Below are 17,335 nucleotides of genomic sequence, written 5' to 3' on the forward strand. Positions count from 1 at the left end.
ACCCTGCACCCTGTTCCCTTCTTCCCGATCCCAGTACCCTGCACCCTGTTCCCTTCTTCCAGCTCCCTGTACCCTGTTCCCTTCTTCCAGCTCCCAGTACCCTGCACCCTGTTCCCTTCTTCCCGATCCCAGTACCCTGCACCCTGTTCCCTTCTTCCAGCTCCCTGTACCCTGCACCCTGTTCTCTTCTTCCAGCTCCCTGTACCCTGCACCCTGTTCCCTTCTTCCAGCTCCCTGTACCCTGCACCCTGTTCCCTTCTTCCGGCTCCCTGTACCCTGCACCCTGTTCCCTTCTTCCAGCTCCCTGCACCCTGCACCCTGTTCCCTTCTTCCAGCTCCCAGTACCCTGCGCCCTGTTCCCTTCTTCCAGCTCCCTGTACCCTGCACCCTGTTCCCTTCTTCCAGCTCCCAGTACCCTGCACCCTGTTCCCTTCTTCCAGCTCCCTGTACCCTGTTCCCTTCTTCCAGCTCCCAGTACCCTGCACCCTGTTCCCTTCTTCCAGCTCCCTGTACCCTGCACCCTGTTCCCTTCTTCCCAGTCCCTGTACCCTGCACCCTGTTCCCTTCTTCCAGCTCCCTGTACCCTGCACCCTGTTCCCTTCTTCCAGCTCCCAGTACCCTGCACCCTGTTCCCTTCTTCCAGCTCCCTGTACCCTGTTCCCTTCTTCCAGCTCCCAGTACCCTGCACCCTGTTCCCTTCTTCCAGCTCCCTGTACCCTGCACCCTGTTCCCTTCTTCCCAGTCCCTGTACCCTGCACCCTGTTCCCTTCTTCCAGCTCCCTGTACCCTGCACCCTGTTCCCTTCTTCCAGCTCCCTGTACCCTGCACCCTGTTCCCTTCTTCCAGCTAACTGTACCCTGCACCCTGTTCCCTTCTTCCAGCTCCCAGTACCCTGCACCCTGTTCCTTTCTTCCAGCTAACTGTACCCTGCACCCTGTTCCCTTCTTCCAGCTCCCTGTACCCTGCACCCTGTTCCCTTCTTCCAGCTCCCTGTACCCTGCACCCTGTTCCCTTCTTCCAGCTCCCTGTACCCTGCACCCTGTTCCCTTCTTCCAGCTCCCTGTACCCTGCACCCTGTTCCCTTCTTCCAGCTCCCTGTACCCTGTTCCCTGTTCCCTTCTTCCAGCTCCCTGTACCCTGCACCCTGTTCTCTTCTTCCAGCTCCCTGTACCCTGCACCCTGTTCCCTTCTTCCAGCTCCCTGTACCCTGCACCCTGTTCCCTTCTTCCAGCTCCCTGTACCCTGCACCCTGTTCCCTTCTTCCAGCTCCCTGTACCCTGCACCCTGTTCCCTTCTTCCGGCTCCCTGTACCTTGCACCCTGTTCCCTTCTTCCAGCTCCCTGCACCCTGCACCCTGTTCCCTTCTTCCAGCTCCCTGTACCCTGCACCCTGTTCCCTTCTTCCAGCTCCCTGTACCCTGCGCCCTGTTCCCTTCTTCCGGCTCCCTGTACCCTGCACCCTGTTCTCTTCTTCCAGCTCCCTGTACCCTGCACCCTGTTCCCTTCTTCCAGCTCCCTGTGCCCTGCACCCTGTTCCCTTCTTCCAGCTCCCTGTACCCTGTTCCCTTCTTCCAGCTCCCAGTACCCTGCACCCTGTTCCCTTCTTCCCGATCCCAGTACCCTGCACCCTGTTCCCTTCTTCCAGCTCCCTGTACCCTGTTCCCTTCTTCCAGCTCCCAGTACCCTGCACCCTGTTCCCTTCTTCCCGATCCCAGTACCCTGCACCCTGTTCCCTTCTTCCAGCTCCCTGTACCCTGCACCCTGTTCTCTTCTTCCAGCTCCCTGTACCCTGCACCCTGTTCCCTTCTTCCAGCTCCCTGTACCCTGCACCCTGTTCCCTTCTTCCGGCTCCCTGTACCCTGCACCCTGTTCCCTTCTTCCAGCTCCCTGCACCCTGCACCCTGTTCCCTTCTTCCAGCTCCCAGTACCCTGCGCCCTGTTCCCTTCTTCCAGCTCCCTGTACCCTGCACCCTGTTCCCTTCTTCCAGCTCCCAGTACCCTGCACCCTGTTCCCTTCTTCCAGCTCCCTGTACCCTGTTCCCTTCTTCCAGCTCCCAGTACCCTGCACCCTGTTCCCTTCTTCCAGCTCCCTGTACCCTGCACCCTGTTCCCTTCTTCCCAGTCCCTGTACCCTGCACCCTGTTCCCTTCTTCCAGCTCCCTGTACCCTGCACCCTGTTCCCTTCTTCCAGCTCCCTGTACCCTGCACCCTGTTCCCTTCTTCCAGCTAACTGTACCCTGCACCCTGTTCCCTTCTTCCCGATCCCTGTACCCTGCACCCTGTTCCCTTCTTCCAGCTCCCTGTACCCTGCACCCTGTTCCCTTCTTCCAGCTCCCAGTACCCTGCACCCTGTTCCTTTCTTCCAGCTAACTGTACCCTGCACCCTGTTCCCTTCTTCCAGCTCCCTGTACCCTGCACCCTGTTCCCTTCTTCCAGCTCCCTGTACCCTGCACCCTGTTCCCTTCTTCCAGCTCCCTGTACCCTGCACCCTGTTCCCTTCTTCCAGCTCCCTGTACCCTGCACCCTGTTCCCTTCTTCCAGCTCCCTGTACCCTGCACCCTGTTCCCTTCTTCCAGCTCCCTGTACCCTGCACCCTGTTCCCTTCTTCCAGCTCCCTGTACCCTGTTCCCTTCTTCCAGCTCCCAGTACCCTGCACCCTGTTCCCTTCTTCCAGCTCCCTGTACCCTGCACCCTGTTCCCTTCTTCCCAGTCCCTGTACCCTGCACCCTGTTCCCTTCTTCCAGCTCCCTGTACCCTGCACCCTGTTCCCTTCTTCCAGCTCCCTGTACCCTGCACCCTGTTCCCTTCTTCCAGCTAACTGTACCCTGCACCCTGTTCCCTTCTTCCCGATCCCTGCACCCTGCACCCTGTTCCCTTCTTCCAGCTCCCTGTACCCTGTTCCCTTCTTCCAGCTCCCAGTACCCTGCACCCTGTTCCCTTCTTCCCGATCCCAGTACCCTGCACCCTGTTCCCTTCTTCCAGCTCCCTGTACCCTGCACCCTGTTCTCTTCTTCCAGCTCCCTGTACCCTGCACCCTGTTCCCTTCTTCCAGCTCCCTGTACCCTGCACCCTGTTCCCTTCTTCCGGCTCCCTGTACCCTGCACCCTGTTCCCTTCTTCCAGCTCCCTGCACCCTGCACCCTGTTCCCTTCTTCCAGCTCCCAGTACCCTGCGCCCTGTTCCCTTCTTCCAGCTCCCTGTACCCTGCACCCTGTTCCCTTCTTCCAGCTCCCAGTACCCTGCACCCTGTTCCCTTCTTCCAGCTCCCTGTACCCTGTTCCCTTCTTCCAGCTCCCAGTACCCTGCACCCTGTTCCCTTCTTCCAGCTCCCTGTACCCTGCACCCTGTTCCCTTCTTCCAGCTCCCTGTACCCTGCACCCTGTTCCCTTCTTCCAGCTCCCTGTACCCTGCACCCTGTTCCCTTCTTCCAGCTAACTGTACCCTGCACCCTGTTCCCTTCTTCCCGATCCCTGTACCCTGCACCCTGTTCCCTTCTTCCAGCTCCCTGTACCCTGCACCCTGTTCCCTTCTTCCAGCTCCCAGTACCCTGCACCCTGTTCCTTTCTTCCAGCTAACTGTACCCTGCACCCTGTTCCCTTCTTCCAGCTCCCTGTACCCTGCACCCTGTTCCCTTCTTCCAGCTCCCTGTACCCTGCACCCTGTTCCCTTCTTCCAGCTCCCTGTACCCTGCACCCTGTTCCCTTCTTCCAGCTCCCTGTACCCTGCACCCTGTTCCCTTCTTCCAGCTCCCAGTACCCTGCACCCTGTTCCCTTCTTCCAGCTCCCTGTACCCTGTTCCCTTCTTCCAGCTCCCAGTACCCTGCACCCTGTTCCCTTCTTCCAGCTCCCTGTACCCTGCACCCTGTTCCCTTCTTCCCAGTCCCTGTACCCTGCACCCTGTTCCCTTCTTCCAGCTCCCTGTACCCTGCACCCTGTTCCCTTCTTCCAGCTAACTGTACCCTGCACCCTGTTCCCTTCTTCCCGATCCCTGTACCCTGCACCCTGTTCCCTTCTTCCAGCTCCCTGTACCCTGCACCCTGTTCCCTTCTTCCAGCTCCCAGTACCCTGCACCCTGTTCCTTTCTTCCAGCTAACTGTACCCTGCACCCTGTTCCCTTCTTCCAGCTCCCTGTACCCTGCACCCTGTTCCCTTCTTCCAGCTCCCTGTACCCTGCACCCTGTTCCCTTCTTCCAGCTCCCTGTACCCTGCACCCTGTTCCCTTCTTCCAGCTCCCTGTACCCTGCACCCTGTTCCCTTCTTCCAGCTCCCAGTACCCTGCACCCTGTTCCCTTCTTCCAGCTCCCTGTACCCTGTTCCCTTCTTCCAGCTCCCAGTACCCTGCACCCTGTTCCCTTCTTCCAGCTCCCTGTACCCTGCACCCTGTTCCCTTCTTCCAGCTCCCTGTACCCTGCACCCTGTTCCCTTCTTCCAGCTCCCTGTACCCTGCACCCTGTTCCCTTCTTCCAGCTAACTGTACCCTGCACCCTGTTCCCTTCTTCCCGATCCCTGTACCCTGCACCCTGTTCCCTTCTTCCAGCTCCCTGTACCCTGCACCCTGTTCCCTTCTTCCAGCTCCCAGTACCCTGCACCCTGTTCCTTTCTTCCAGCTAACTGTACCCTGCACCCTGTTCCCTTCTTCCAGCTCCCTGTACCCTGCACCCTGTTCCCTTCTTCCAGCTCCCTGTACCCTGCACCCTGTTCCCTTCTTCCAGCTCCCTGTACCCTGCACCCTGTTCCCTTCTTCCAGCTCCCTGTACCCTGCACCCTGTTCCCTTCTTCCAGCTCCCAGTACCCTGCACCCTGTTCCCTTCTTCCAGCTCCCTGTACCCTGTTCCCTTCTTCCAGCTCCCAGTACCCTGCACCCTGTTCCCTTCTTCCAGCTCCCTGTACCCTGCACCCTGTTCCCTTCTTCCCAGTCCCTGTACCCTGCACCCTGTTCCCTTCTTCCAGCTCCCTGTACCCTGTTCCCTTCTTCCAGCTCCCTGTACCCTGCACCCTGTTCCCTTCTTCCAGCTAACTGTACCCTGCACCCTGTTCCCTTCTTCCCGATCCCTGCACCCTGCACCCTGTTCCCTTCTTCCAGCTCCCAGTACCCTGCACCCTGTTCCCTTCTTCCAGCTCCCAGTACCCTGCACCCTGTTCCTTTCTTCCAGCTAACTGTACCCTGCACCCTGTTCCCTTCTTCCAGCTCCCTGTACCCTGCACCCTGTTCCCTTCTTCCAGCTCCCTGTACCCTGCACCCTGTTCCCTTCTTCCAGCTCCCTGTACCCTGCACCCTGTTCCCTTCTTCCAGCTCCCTGTACCCTGTTCCCTTCTTCCAGCGCCCTGTACCCTGCACCCTGTTCCCTTCTTCCAGCTCCCTGTACCCTGTTCCCTTCTTCCAGCGCCCTGTACCCTGCACCCTGTTCCCTTCTTCCGGCTCCCTGTACCCTGCACCCTGTTCCCTTCTTCCAGCTAACTGTACCCTGCACCCTGTTCCCTTCTTCCCGATCCCTGCACCCTGCACCCTGTTCCCTTCTTCCAGCTCCCAGTACCCTGCACCCTGTTCCCTTCTTCCAGCTCCCAGTACCCTGCACCCTGTTCCTTTCTTCCAGCTAACTGTACCCTGCACCCTGTTCCCTTCTTCCAGCTCCCTGTACCCTGCACCCTGTTCCCTTCTTCCAGCTCCCAGTACCCTGCACCCTGTTCCCTTCTTCCAGCTCCCTGTACCCTGCGCCCTGTTCCCTTCTTCCAGCTCCCTGTACCCTGCACCCTGTTCCCTTCTTCCAGCTCCCTGTACCCTGCACCCTGTTCCCTTCTTCCAGCTCCCTGTACCCTGCACCCTGTTCTCTTCTTCCAGCTCCCTGTACCCTGCACCCTGTTCTCTTCTTCCAGCTCCCTGTACCCTGCACCCTGTTCCCTTCTTCCAGCTCCCTGTACCCTGCACCCTGTTCCCTTCTTCCGGCTCCCTGTACCCTGCACCCTGTTCCCTTCTTCCGGCTCCCTGTACCCTGCACCCTGTTCCCTTCTTCCGGCTCCCTGTACCCTGCACCCTGTTCCCTTCTTCCGGCTCCCTGTACCTTGCACCCTGTTCCCTTCTTCCAGCTCCCTGCACCCTGCACCCTGTTCCCTTCTTCCAGCTCCCAGTACCCTGCGCCCTGTTCCCTTCTTCCAGCTCCCAGTACCCTGCGCCCTGTTCCCTTCTTCCAGCTCCCTGTACCCTGCGCCCTGTTCCCTTCTTCCAGCTCCCTGTACCCTGCACCCTGTTCCCTTCTTCCAGCTCCCTGTACCCTGCACCCTGTTCCCTTCTTCCAGCTCCCTGTACCCTGTTCCCTTCTTCCAGCTCCCAGTACCCTGCACCCTGTTCCCTTCTTCCAGCTCCCTGTACCCTGCACCCTGTTCCCTTCTTCCAGCTCCCTGTACCCTGTTCCCTTCTTCCAGCTCCCAGTACCCTGCACCCTGTTCCCTTCTTCCCGATCCCAGTACCCTGCACCCTGTTCCCTTCTTCCAGCTCCCTGTACCCTGTTCCCTTCTTCCAGCTCCCAGTACCCTGCACCCTGTTCCCTTCTTCCCGATCCCAGTACCCTGCACCCTGTTCCCTTCTTCCAGCTCCCTGTACCCTGCACCCTGTTCTCTTCTTCCAGCTCCCTGTACCCTGCACCCTGTTCCCTTCTTCCAGCTCCCTGCACCCTGCACCCTGTTCCCTTCTTCCAGCTCCCAGTACCCTGCGCCCTGTTCCCTTCTTCCAGCTCCCTGTACCCTGCGCCCTGTTCCCTTCTTCCAGCTCCCAGTACCCTGCACCCTGTTCCCTTCTTCCAGCTCCCTGTACCCTGTTCCCTTCTTCCAGCTCCCAGTACCCTGCACCCTGTTCCCTTCTTCCAGCTCCCTGTACCCTGCACCCTGTTCCCTTCTTCCCAGTCCCTGTACCCTGCACCCTGCACCCTGTTCCCTTCTTCCCAGTCCCTGTACCCTGCACCCTGTTCCCTTCTTCCAGCTCCCTGTACCCTGCACCCTGTTCCCTTCTTCCAGCTAACTGTACCCTGCACCCTGTTCCCTTCTTCCCGATCCCTGTACCCTGCACCCTGTTCCCTTCTTCCAGCTCCCTGTACCCTGCACCCTGCACCCTGTTCCCTTCTTCCAGCTCCCTGTACCCTGCACCCTGTTCCCTTCTTCCAGCGCCCTGTACCCTGCACCCTGTTCCCTTCTTCCAGCTCCCTGTACCCTGTTCCCTTCTTCCAGCGCCCTGTACCCTGCACCCTGTTCCCTTCTTCCAGCTCCCTGTACCCTGTTCCCTTCTTCCAGCGCCCTGTACCCTGCACCCTGTTCCCTTCTTCCGGCTCCCTGTACCCTGCACCCTGTTCCCTTCTTCCAGCTCCCTGTACCCTGCACCCTGTTCCCTTCTTCCAGCTCCCTGTACCCTGCACCCTGTTCCCTTCTTCCGGCTCCCTGTACCCTGCACCCTGTTCCCTTCTTCCAGCTCCCTGTACCCTGCACCCTGTTCCCTTCTTCCAGCTCCCTGTACCCTGCACCCTGTTCCCTTCTTCCAGCTCCCTGTACCCTGCACCCTGTTCCCTTCTTCCAGCTCCCTGCACCCTGTTCCCTTCTTCCAGCTCTCTGCACCCTGTTCCCTTCTTCCAGCTCCCTGCACCCTGTTCCCTTCTTCCAGCTCCCTGTACCCTGCACCCTGTTCCCTTCTTCCAGCTCCCTGTACCCTGCACCCTGTTCCCTTCTTCCAGCTCCCTGTACCCTGCACCCTGTTCCCTTCTTCCAGCTCCCTGTACCCTGCACCCTGTTCCCTTCTTCCGGCTCCCAGTACCTTGCTCCCTGATACCCCTGTTTATTGTCCAGTTGTGACCTACATAGCCAGTTATTTGGGTTGCTGCGATTTCATGTTTCAGTGTCACTTATATTGTTGATGGTTTACTGGTGTTGGTGTCAGAATTGTGTTATTTGTCCTAATAAACCTCATTTACCTTCTTTCAGCCTACGGGCTTAAGGGTCAATGGTCAGCTTGGCGAGTGAAGGGGAGGCTGGAGGGGAGCCTTGAGTCAAGGGCAGGCAGGCCAAGGGGCTTGGTGCAGTGGTGTAGCGTGGGTTGTCAGCACCCGGGGCAAGGCAAGTAATCCCCCCCCCTCTAACCTGTGGACTTCTAGCACTCCCCGAGTCCCTTCCAATACAATAGTACTGACCTACCTGATTCCTATACTGACCACTACACTTTACTGTCCACTACACTATACTGATAACTATACTACACTACACTGACCTCCATACTAAACTACACTACACAAACCACTGTACTGTCCACTATACTGACCACTATACTACACTAAACTGACCACCATCCTACACTGCACTGACCACTATACTACACTGACCACTATACTACACTGTCCACTATACTACACTGTCCACTATACTACACTACACTGTCCACTATACTACACTACACTGTCCACTATACTACACTACACTGTCCACCATACTACACTACACTGTCCACCATACTACACTACACTGACCACCATACTACACTGACCACTATACTACACTGACCACTACACCATACTGACCACTTTACTAACCACTATACTGACCTCCATACTATACTACACTACACTGACCTCTATACTGTCCACTATATTACACCATACTGACCACTATACTGACCACCATACTATACTACACTGACCCCTATACTACACTATACTGCCCACTATACTGTCCACTATACTGACCACTATACTACACAGCCTACACTATACTGTCCTGCCTACACTCTCTCTCTCCCACCCATCCCCCCCACCGGGGTCAGTAACATGTCTCTCAGGAGGGAGTCTCACTCACCTTCTTGTCCTGCATCAGTCCTGAGGAGGAGGAGAGGACGGCTTCGGCTCACATTGTTTTTCTCTCCCCTGCGCTCTGCCTGCTGCCATGTTCAGTGTCCAGCGCACTGTGATTGGGCGTATGGGGGGATCATGTGAGGAGGCGGGACTTCAGGAGCGATTGAGGACAGGCCAGCCCTACACCTCACATGACCCCCATACGCCCAATCACAGGGTGCCGGACACCTAACATGGCGGCCGGAGCGCGGGGGACACAGGAACCTGAAATTAGGAGGAGGCAGCCAGTGACACATACTGGCACCCCTCTAAATGTCGCGCCCGGGGCCACAGCACCCCCTGCACCCCCCACGCTACACCACTGGCTTGGAGTCAAGGGCAGGAAGCACCGAGAGGCTCCCCGATTCCCCTGTATATTGTGCCAGTTCTGACCTACATAGTCAGTTAGGTTGTTATTTGGGTTGCTGCGATTTCATGTTTCAGTGTCACTTATATTGTTGATGGTTTACTGGTGTTGGTGTCAGAATTGTGATATTTGTCCTAATAAACCTCATTTACCTTCTTTCAGTCTGATTCATGATATCTTAAGGTACAGCCTACCAATCAGGTCATCCTTGCTGGATACCTCCATGTGGTATCCCTGAGAGACGCTAAAGTGCTCGGGTTTGACTTGAAGAAAGGGTGGCATCCCTACCCAAGATGGCAGAAAGGGGGCCTGCTGCAGGACATGTGAAAGGGTCCTTCTGTGGGTCAGTAATAAAGGGCCCCATGACAGGAGTAAAGGGATTGGTGGCAAGGTCCCTGGTGTCCGAGGTCAGGGGGGCCTTTCATGGGGTCTCGGCACTGAAGGTTCTAGACTAGCTACTCCTCTGGATGTGGGGAATGAAGATCCTCACTCCACACCAGGAACCTTAGGGCTGCATGGCAGTAGTGCTGATCACAAAGATACTGTACTGCCCCAAATCCTGAGTCCTTTCTGGTTCTGGAAGAGATCAAATATTTTAGAGTCTTCTGACTTTCAAGATATAAGACTTTTTTTCATTTTTTTTTTTGGTGACAGGTTCTCTTTAATGTCCTATACATTACAAGTGCTATTTATACTCCTATACATGACATGTTCTCTTTATTCTCCCTAGGTGACAGCTCACCTTTATGCTCCCAAATGTTCCGGGTTCATATTATTATACTATACTACCATTATAGGTTTTGTATACTCTCCCATGCATGATGTCTCCCGTTCATATCATTCCAATACAATATACAGAAGGTTATCTTTATTCTAAAATTAATGAAAGTTCATCTTTATACTTCTGTACACAATATATCTTCATGTCCAGGTGAAATCCACAAGCCATCGGCAAACAGTTTTCATCTTCTGCAAGTATGAAAGAAAAGATATATATATAATTTTTTTTTTCCCCCAAATATAATATTTATTGATTATTTTTGATCAGGCAGTAAAAGTAGATTAGACATTAGCAAAAACATACAGAAAAGCAATGAGTGGTTGTGTAATCACTAAACATAAGGAATAGTTACACTAAATAAGGAACAGTAAATAATATTTTATAATATATGCGATCAACCAAAAATATAAATTTTACATTTTTATGAACTAAATGACAAAATGAACCAAACCCTCTAAACACAAAATGATAAATCATACATATGTAATTTTATACTGACCAGTTCAGGACTTGATAACATTTCATCAATCTTTAAAAAAAGTATTTGAGTCTTTTCTAGTGCTTACAACACAATCAAATGAAAGTTAATACAACAGTGACATCTAGTGGCTGCCATTTGAAATGACAACTAAAACCAACTCCTTTATGACACCTGGTGGCTGTTTGCACCTCTGCAGCCAGGAATGTAAACATTTCAATTAAAAATTCCTTGTGCAAACGCCGGACGGCGCAAAAATTTGTGACTGGGCCAAAAAATGATATCACACCCTTGTCTACATTTGCGCGATATCGAGCTTCTCCCTACGTGTCTCACAGAGGCGCGTCCATGCGCTGTATTCAGTTCACGATGATGACTGCATAGGGACCGCTATCACAGGCGCCAGAAGGCAGATTACGGTGCCTGAGGTAAAGGGACCAGGCGAGGTTCCTTGTGGTAAAGCCGCAAAGGAGAAAAAAGCAAAACGCGGGCAAACAGTGAAACTGTGGTGGGCGACGCTCCTCTTGGCGGTCGCCCGGTCGTTCGCACATATTTTAAATGTCTCATTTTCGAGGTATGGAGGCTCGGGTAGACAACCCAGGGCATTCCGCAAGAGGCGGAGTCTGTGGCTCCTCCATACACAAAAAAAACCAGAAGAGTCAAATCGGAGAGTCAGCATGGTATAGTATGGCATTGTGACCGATGGCGTCGGCGGACAATCTGCTGAGCTTCTGAGATTTGCCTGAAAATGAGTTTCTATTTTACTTCCCAATATTCTCTATGGGCGTTCCCTTCTGTCATTCCATAGAAAACAATAATAATCCCACTTCATCTCAATATTAAATATCCCCACTGACTATGGAGAGGATGTCGGGATGTATTGGATATGGGGACATACTACAAGGAATGACAGAAAGGAACGTCCATAGAGAATAATGGAAGAATAGATTTCAGTTGGTCACAGAACCATTAGACCCCTTTCACACTTGTGTGACTTGGGACTGTAGGTTGGGTTCTTATCTCATTCCTTAATCCCGAACACATATGAATTACTCGGGTTCTGAGGATAATTTAATGCAGATAAGGCACCAAGTGAGTTTAATTACCACCTTAATCAGCCACAGAACCCGGGTAATTATTATGTGTTGGGGTTTAAAGGGATGAGGTGACAACCCTAGTGCAAAGTCACATGACAAGTGGTCCCCCATGATCTCCAATGAGCACCGCTCATATCTATGCCACTTCAGATTAGTCCCTGTATTACTTTGGTGAGACTTTGATGTGACTGGAGGTCCATAGACCCAACATTACACAGGCATTGCTTCAAGTCATGTGACTTACATCAGAGGTTCTCATCTCCTGTCCTCAGGACCCACCAACAGGTCAGGTCTGCAAGATAACTGAAACACATCACAGGTGATATCATTTGCTGCTCAGTGATTGCAGTATTCTAGTCTGCATCTCCCCCAAGGTAATACTTATAATCTGGCCTGTTAGTGGGTCCTGAGGACAGGAGATGACCTAGATCAGTGCTTCTCAACCCTGTCCTCAAGTACCCCCAACAGGCCATGTTTGCAGGTTTTCCTTCATCTTGCACAGGTGCTTTAAATCAGAGTGAATGGTTTGGTATTTTGGAGAGATATTTTATCTAAGAGAAATTCCCAAAACATGATGTCCTGTTGGGGGTACTTGAGGACTGAGGTTGAGAACCACTTCCATACAGGTCGTACGAGTGTGAAAGGGGCCTTAGTCCTACCAAATATATCCTTACATGACATCCTCTCCATATTCACTGGTGATCTTTAATATTGGGATTATTTGGGATTATTATTGTTTTCAATGGAATGATGAGGATGAAGGACAGAAGGGAATGTCCATAGAGTATAATGGGATGTAAAATACTCATTTGCAGACAAATCTGAGATGCTCAGCATTTTTGTTTTCTAAGGAATGAAAGAATGAAATGTCCATAGAGTATAATGTACATCAACTTTTCTTGTAGACAAATCTGAAAGATATAAGAAGTAAAGGGACATGTATCCCTTCTGAGACCACGGCCTCATTCAGAGGCTTTGTGTTTATATAATAACACACACATGGGTAGTGGCGCAGCCTATTAGGTGTTTTTAAATAAAACAAAAGTCCATCTAAAAGTCCTTTGATCTAATCAGCTCTGTGTAAAGGAACAGAACAGTCCACTGTATCAGGGCCAGCCTTGCAGGGGAAGTGGAAGAAGACTCCAGACATGCAGAAAAAGAGAGAGAAGACACAGGCGCCTATGTAATCAGGTACATATGGATCCAATGAACCATGCTAACGTCCGTCCAGGCTGTGTGTTTGACCCTCGCCTCCCATATCCAGATGGTGTTGTTGGAAGTCCTGGCCAGCAAAATACTGTGGCGCTTAAGCGGGATCCAAACTGAGGCTTGGAGCACAGCTGAGGTCCGATGGAGAGGGCTGGACCGCAGCGCTGGGAGTGATGTTGTCACTGGCGTGCTTGCGACACGTTTCAGGGCATGCGCACTGGGGAGATGTACACAGTGCACCCTCCTTTGTCAAGCTGGGAAAAGCCTTTTATGTGCCTTGTAGACGCTGCCATCTAGTGGAGAGAGTTAATTAATACTAATACTAGTATATAAACAATATATGTGTCCATATATACAGTATCTCACAAAAGTCAGTACGCCCCTCAGTCACATTTTTGTAAATATTTGATTCTATCTTTTCATGTGACAACACTGAAGAAATGACACTTGTCTACAATGTAAAGTAGTGAGTGTACAGCTTGTATAACAGTGTAAATTTGCTGTCCCTTCAAATTAACTCAACACACAGCCATTAATGTCTAAATCGCTGGCAACAAAAGTCAGTACACCCCTAAGTGAAAATGTCCAAATTGGGCCCAAAGTGTCAATTTGTGTGGCCACCATTATTTTCCAGCATTGCCTTAACCCTCTTGGGCATGGAGGTCACCAGAGCTTCACAGGTTGTCACTGGAGTCCTCTTCCACTCCTCCATGACGACATCACAGAGCTGGTGGATGTTAGCTCCTCCACCTTCCATTTGAGGATGTCCCACAGATGCTCAGTAGGGTTTAGGTCTGGAGACATGCTTGGCCAGTCCATCACCTTTACCCTCAGCTTCTTTAGCAAGGCAGTGGTGGTCTTGGAGGTGTGTTTGGGGTGGTTATCATGTTGGAATATTGCCCTGCGGTCCAGTCTCTGAAGGGAGGGGATCATGCTCTTCTTCAGTATGTCACAGTACATGTTGGCATTCATGGTTCCCTCAATGATCTGTAGCTCCCCAGTGCCGGCACAACTCATGCATCCCCAGACCATGACACCCCCACCACCATGCTTGACTGTAGGCAAGACACACTTGTCTTTGTCCTCCTCACCTGGTTGCCGCCACACACGCTTCTCACCATCTGAACCAAATACGTTTATCTTGGTCTCATCAGACCACAGGACATGGTTCCAGTAATCCATGTCCTTAGTCTGCTTGTCTTCAGCAAACTGTTTGCGGTCTTTCTTGTGCATCATCTTTAGAAGAGGCTTCCTTCTGGGAGAACAGCCACGCAGACCAATTTGATGCAGTGTGCGGTGTATGGTCTGAGCACTGACAGGCTGACCCCCCCCCACCCCTACAACCTCTGCAGCAATGCTGGCAGGACTCGTACGTCTATTTCCCAAAGACAACCTCTGGATATGATGCTGAGCACGTGACCTCAACTTCTTTGGTGGACCATGGTGAGGCCTGTTCGGAGTGGAACCTGTCCTGTTATACCGCTGTATGGTCTTGGCCACCGTGCTGCAGCTCAGTTTCAGGGTCTTGGAAATCTTCTTATAGTCTAGGCCATCTTTATGTAGAGCAACAATTCTTTTTTTTCAGATCCTCAGAGAGTTCTTTCCATGAGGTGCCATGTTGAACTTCCAGTGACCAGTATGAGAGAGTGAGAGCGATAACACCAAATTTAACACACCTGCTCCCCATTCACACCTGAGACCTTGTAACACTAACGAGTCACATGACACCGGGGAGGGAAAATGGCTAATTGGGCCAAATTTGGAGATTTTCACTTGGGAGTGTACTCACTTTTGTTACCAGCAGTTTAGACATTAATGGCTGTGTGTTGAGTTATTTTGAGGGGACAGCAAATTTACACTGTTATACAAGCTGTACACTCACTACTTTACATTGTAGCAAAGTGTCATTTCTTCAGTGTTGTCACAGGAAAAGATAGAAGAAAAGATTTACATAAATGTGAGGGGTGTACTTACTTTTGTGAGATACTGTATTATCTGTGTTCTTCTGTATAAAAGTTCCTATGACTACGTGTCTCAGTCTCAGCCCCTCCCTTTGTAGGAGTGTACAGAACTGGTTATAATGAGTGTCAGATACTTTCAGTTTCATTTCTCTCTTCTGCTCTCAGCGATGGCGTCTGTTGATCTGAGGAAGGAGCTGGAATGTTACGTCTGTCTGAACATTTATACAGATCCTGTAACCCTGAAATGTGGACATAACTTCTGCCGGGACTGTATTGGTCGTGTGTTGGATACACAGGAGGGGTCTGGAGGTTATTCCTGTCCTGAATGTAGAGAAGAGTTCCAGGATCGGCCTGCACTGCACAGGAACATAACACTACGGAACATAGTGGAGAATTTCCTGTCCACCCATCCAGATCGGGAGGAGTCCGGGGTCTTCTGTACTTACTGTATTCACACTCCTGTACCTGCTGTGATATCTTGTCTGCATTGTGAAGCTTCTCTGTGTGACAATCACCTGAGAGTCCACAGCAAGTCACCAGAACACGTCTTATGTGACCCCACCACTTCCCTGGAGAACAGGAAATGCTCCGTCCATAAGAAGATCCTGGAGTATTACTGCACTGAGGACTCCACCTGTATCTGTGTGTCCTGCAGGCTGGATGGAGAACATCGGGGACACCAGGTGGAGACTCTGGATGAGGCCTCTGAGATGAAGAAGAAGAAACTGAGGAATGTTCTGCAGAAACTGATGGCAGAGAGAGAGGAGATGGAGAAAAGAGTCCAGAGTCTGCAGGAACACAGGAGGAAAGTACAAGGAGAAGCAGATGATGAAACAGAGAGAGTCACTGTCCTGTTCAGAGACCTCAGGAGACGTCTGGAAGATCTGGAGAAGAGAGTCCTGAGGGAAATCTCCGGGCAGGCAGAGCGGATCTCCGGGATAATCAATGATCTGGTCCAGGATCTGGAAATAAAGAAGGAGGAGCTGTCCAGGAAGATGGGGGACATTGAGGAGCTGTGTAACATGACGGATCCACTGACTGTCCTACAGGAATCAGACACAGGTGACTTGTGTGATACTGAGGATGGAGATGATGAGGACAGAGAGAGACATGATAAACTCCTCCATGATGGAGGGGATCTGGATGTGGGGGGGATCTCACACACATTACACACAGGTTTATCTGATATCATGTCTGGGGTAAATGTAGAGAGGGGGGTTACAGACATATTACTGGATGTGAGGACAGCTGGTAATTATCTACATATATCAGATGACATGAAAACTGCATCCGAGTCATCATCACATCAGAATCGCCCAGAAACACCAGAGAGGTTTCAGGATTATCAGGTGATGAGCAGTCAGAGGTTCTCCTCAGGGAGACATTACTGGGAAGTGGATGTCGGGGGGTCAGGATGGTGGAGAGTCGGGATGTGTTACCCCAGTATAGAGAGGAGAGGAGATCAGTCACGGATTGGATGGAATAAGAAGTCCTGGTGTTTGCAGAGGTGGGATAATCAGTACTCAGTGAGACATGACAGTAATAAGACCCCATTATCCGGCGATGTCTCCAGTAGGAGAGTCAGGATAGATCTGGATTATGAGGCCGGGCGGATCTCCTTTTATGATCTGTGTGACCCGATCCGACATCTCCACACCTTCACCACCACCTTCACTGAGCCCCTCCATGCTGGAGTATATGTAGGGGGAGGGGGAGGAGATTGTATAAAGATATGTGGGGGGAATCAGAAGTGAGAGATCTGCCCAGAGACATCACAAGGTGGATTATCTGATTGGTGATTGGTGGAATACTCATCCAATAGGAGGAAGCAGAGGACAGGAAACATGAGTGCTTTATTTATAAAGCTGCAGGTTCCGGGGCCGTCATCTTCATCCTAAACCTCACTTCACTACCTAGTGTGTCACTGACCAGGAACAAGCATGCAGGAGGTCAGATTGTTCAGCCTTCACTGGCTGCATGCTTGTTCTGGGTCAGTGACACACTACATAGTGTAGCCAGGATCAGGATGACGGCCCTGGGGTCTCCACCATCACTGTCTATCTATAGAAGAAAGGGGTATTTTCAGCTTTGGATGGAGTGGGGGAGGATTAGAACCTCTGTCAGATCTTTATTTCTGCTATCTGGCGCTCCATTAGAGAGATTTCCTCTCACTTCCTGTTCCTGTGACAACATTTCCCCAGACAGGAAGTGAGGGGAACTCTCCAACAGCAACACAGACAGAAATAAAAATCCTTTTCTTTAGTAGAGTAGGGGAAGGATTAGAACCCCTGTCAGATCTTTATTTCTGTCTGTGTCCCTGTTGTAGATTTTCCTTCATTTCCTGTCTGATAAAACGTTGTCACCAGGACAGGAAGTGAGGGGAAATCTCTCTAATGGAGCCCCGGATAGCAGTAAAAACCTGACAGGGGTTCTAATCCTCCCCCACTCCATCCAAATCTAGAACAATAGGATTTGTCTAGACACACACTTTAATATCCACAATGAGAATTCCTACATTTCTGTCCTCACAGGTTCCTTTACATGACCAATCCATGGATCTGTGATTGCTCCTCCCCCTCACTG

The 17,335-nt window shown here is 51.9% G+C and overlaps 1 protein-coding gene across 1 annotated transcript in view; it reads left to right on the forward strand.

Moving 5' to 3' along the window:
• Positions 1-16,832, forward strand: part of LOC141129063 (uncharacterized) — a 162,578-nt gene extending 145,746 nt beyond the window's left edge. Inside the window, exon 8 of the mRNA XM_073616811.1 lies at positions 14,851-16,832. Within this exon, the coding sequence (XP_073472912.1) occupies positions 14,851-16,506 (1,656 nt within the window). The 3' untranslated portion in view covers positions 16,507-16,832. The remainder of the gene's footprint in view (positions 1-14,850) is intronic.
• The last annotated feature ends 503 nt before the right edge of the window (positions 16,833-17,335 follow it).

This window comes from Aquarana catesbeiana, linkage group LG01, assembly GCF_042186555.1.
Source record: "Aquarana catesbeiana isolate 2022-GZ linkage group LG01, ASM4218655v1, whole genome shotgun sequence".
NCBI classification, from domain to species: Eukaryota; Metazoa; Chordata; class Amphibia; order Anura; family Ranidae; genus Aquarana; species Aquarana catesbeiana.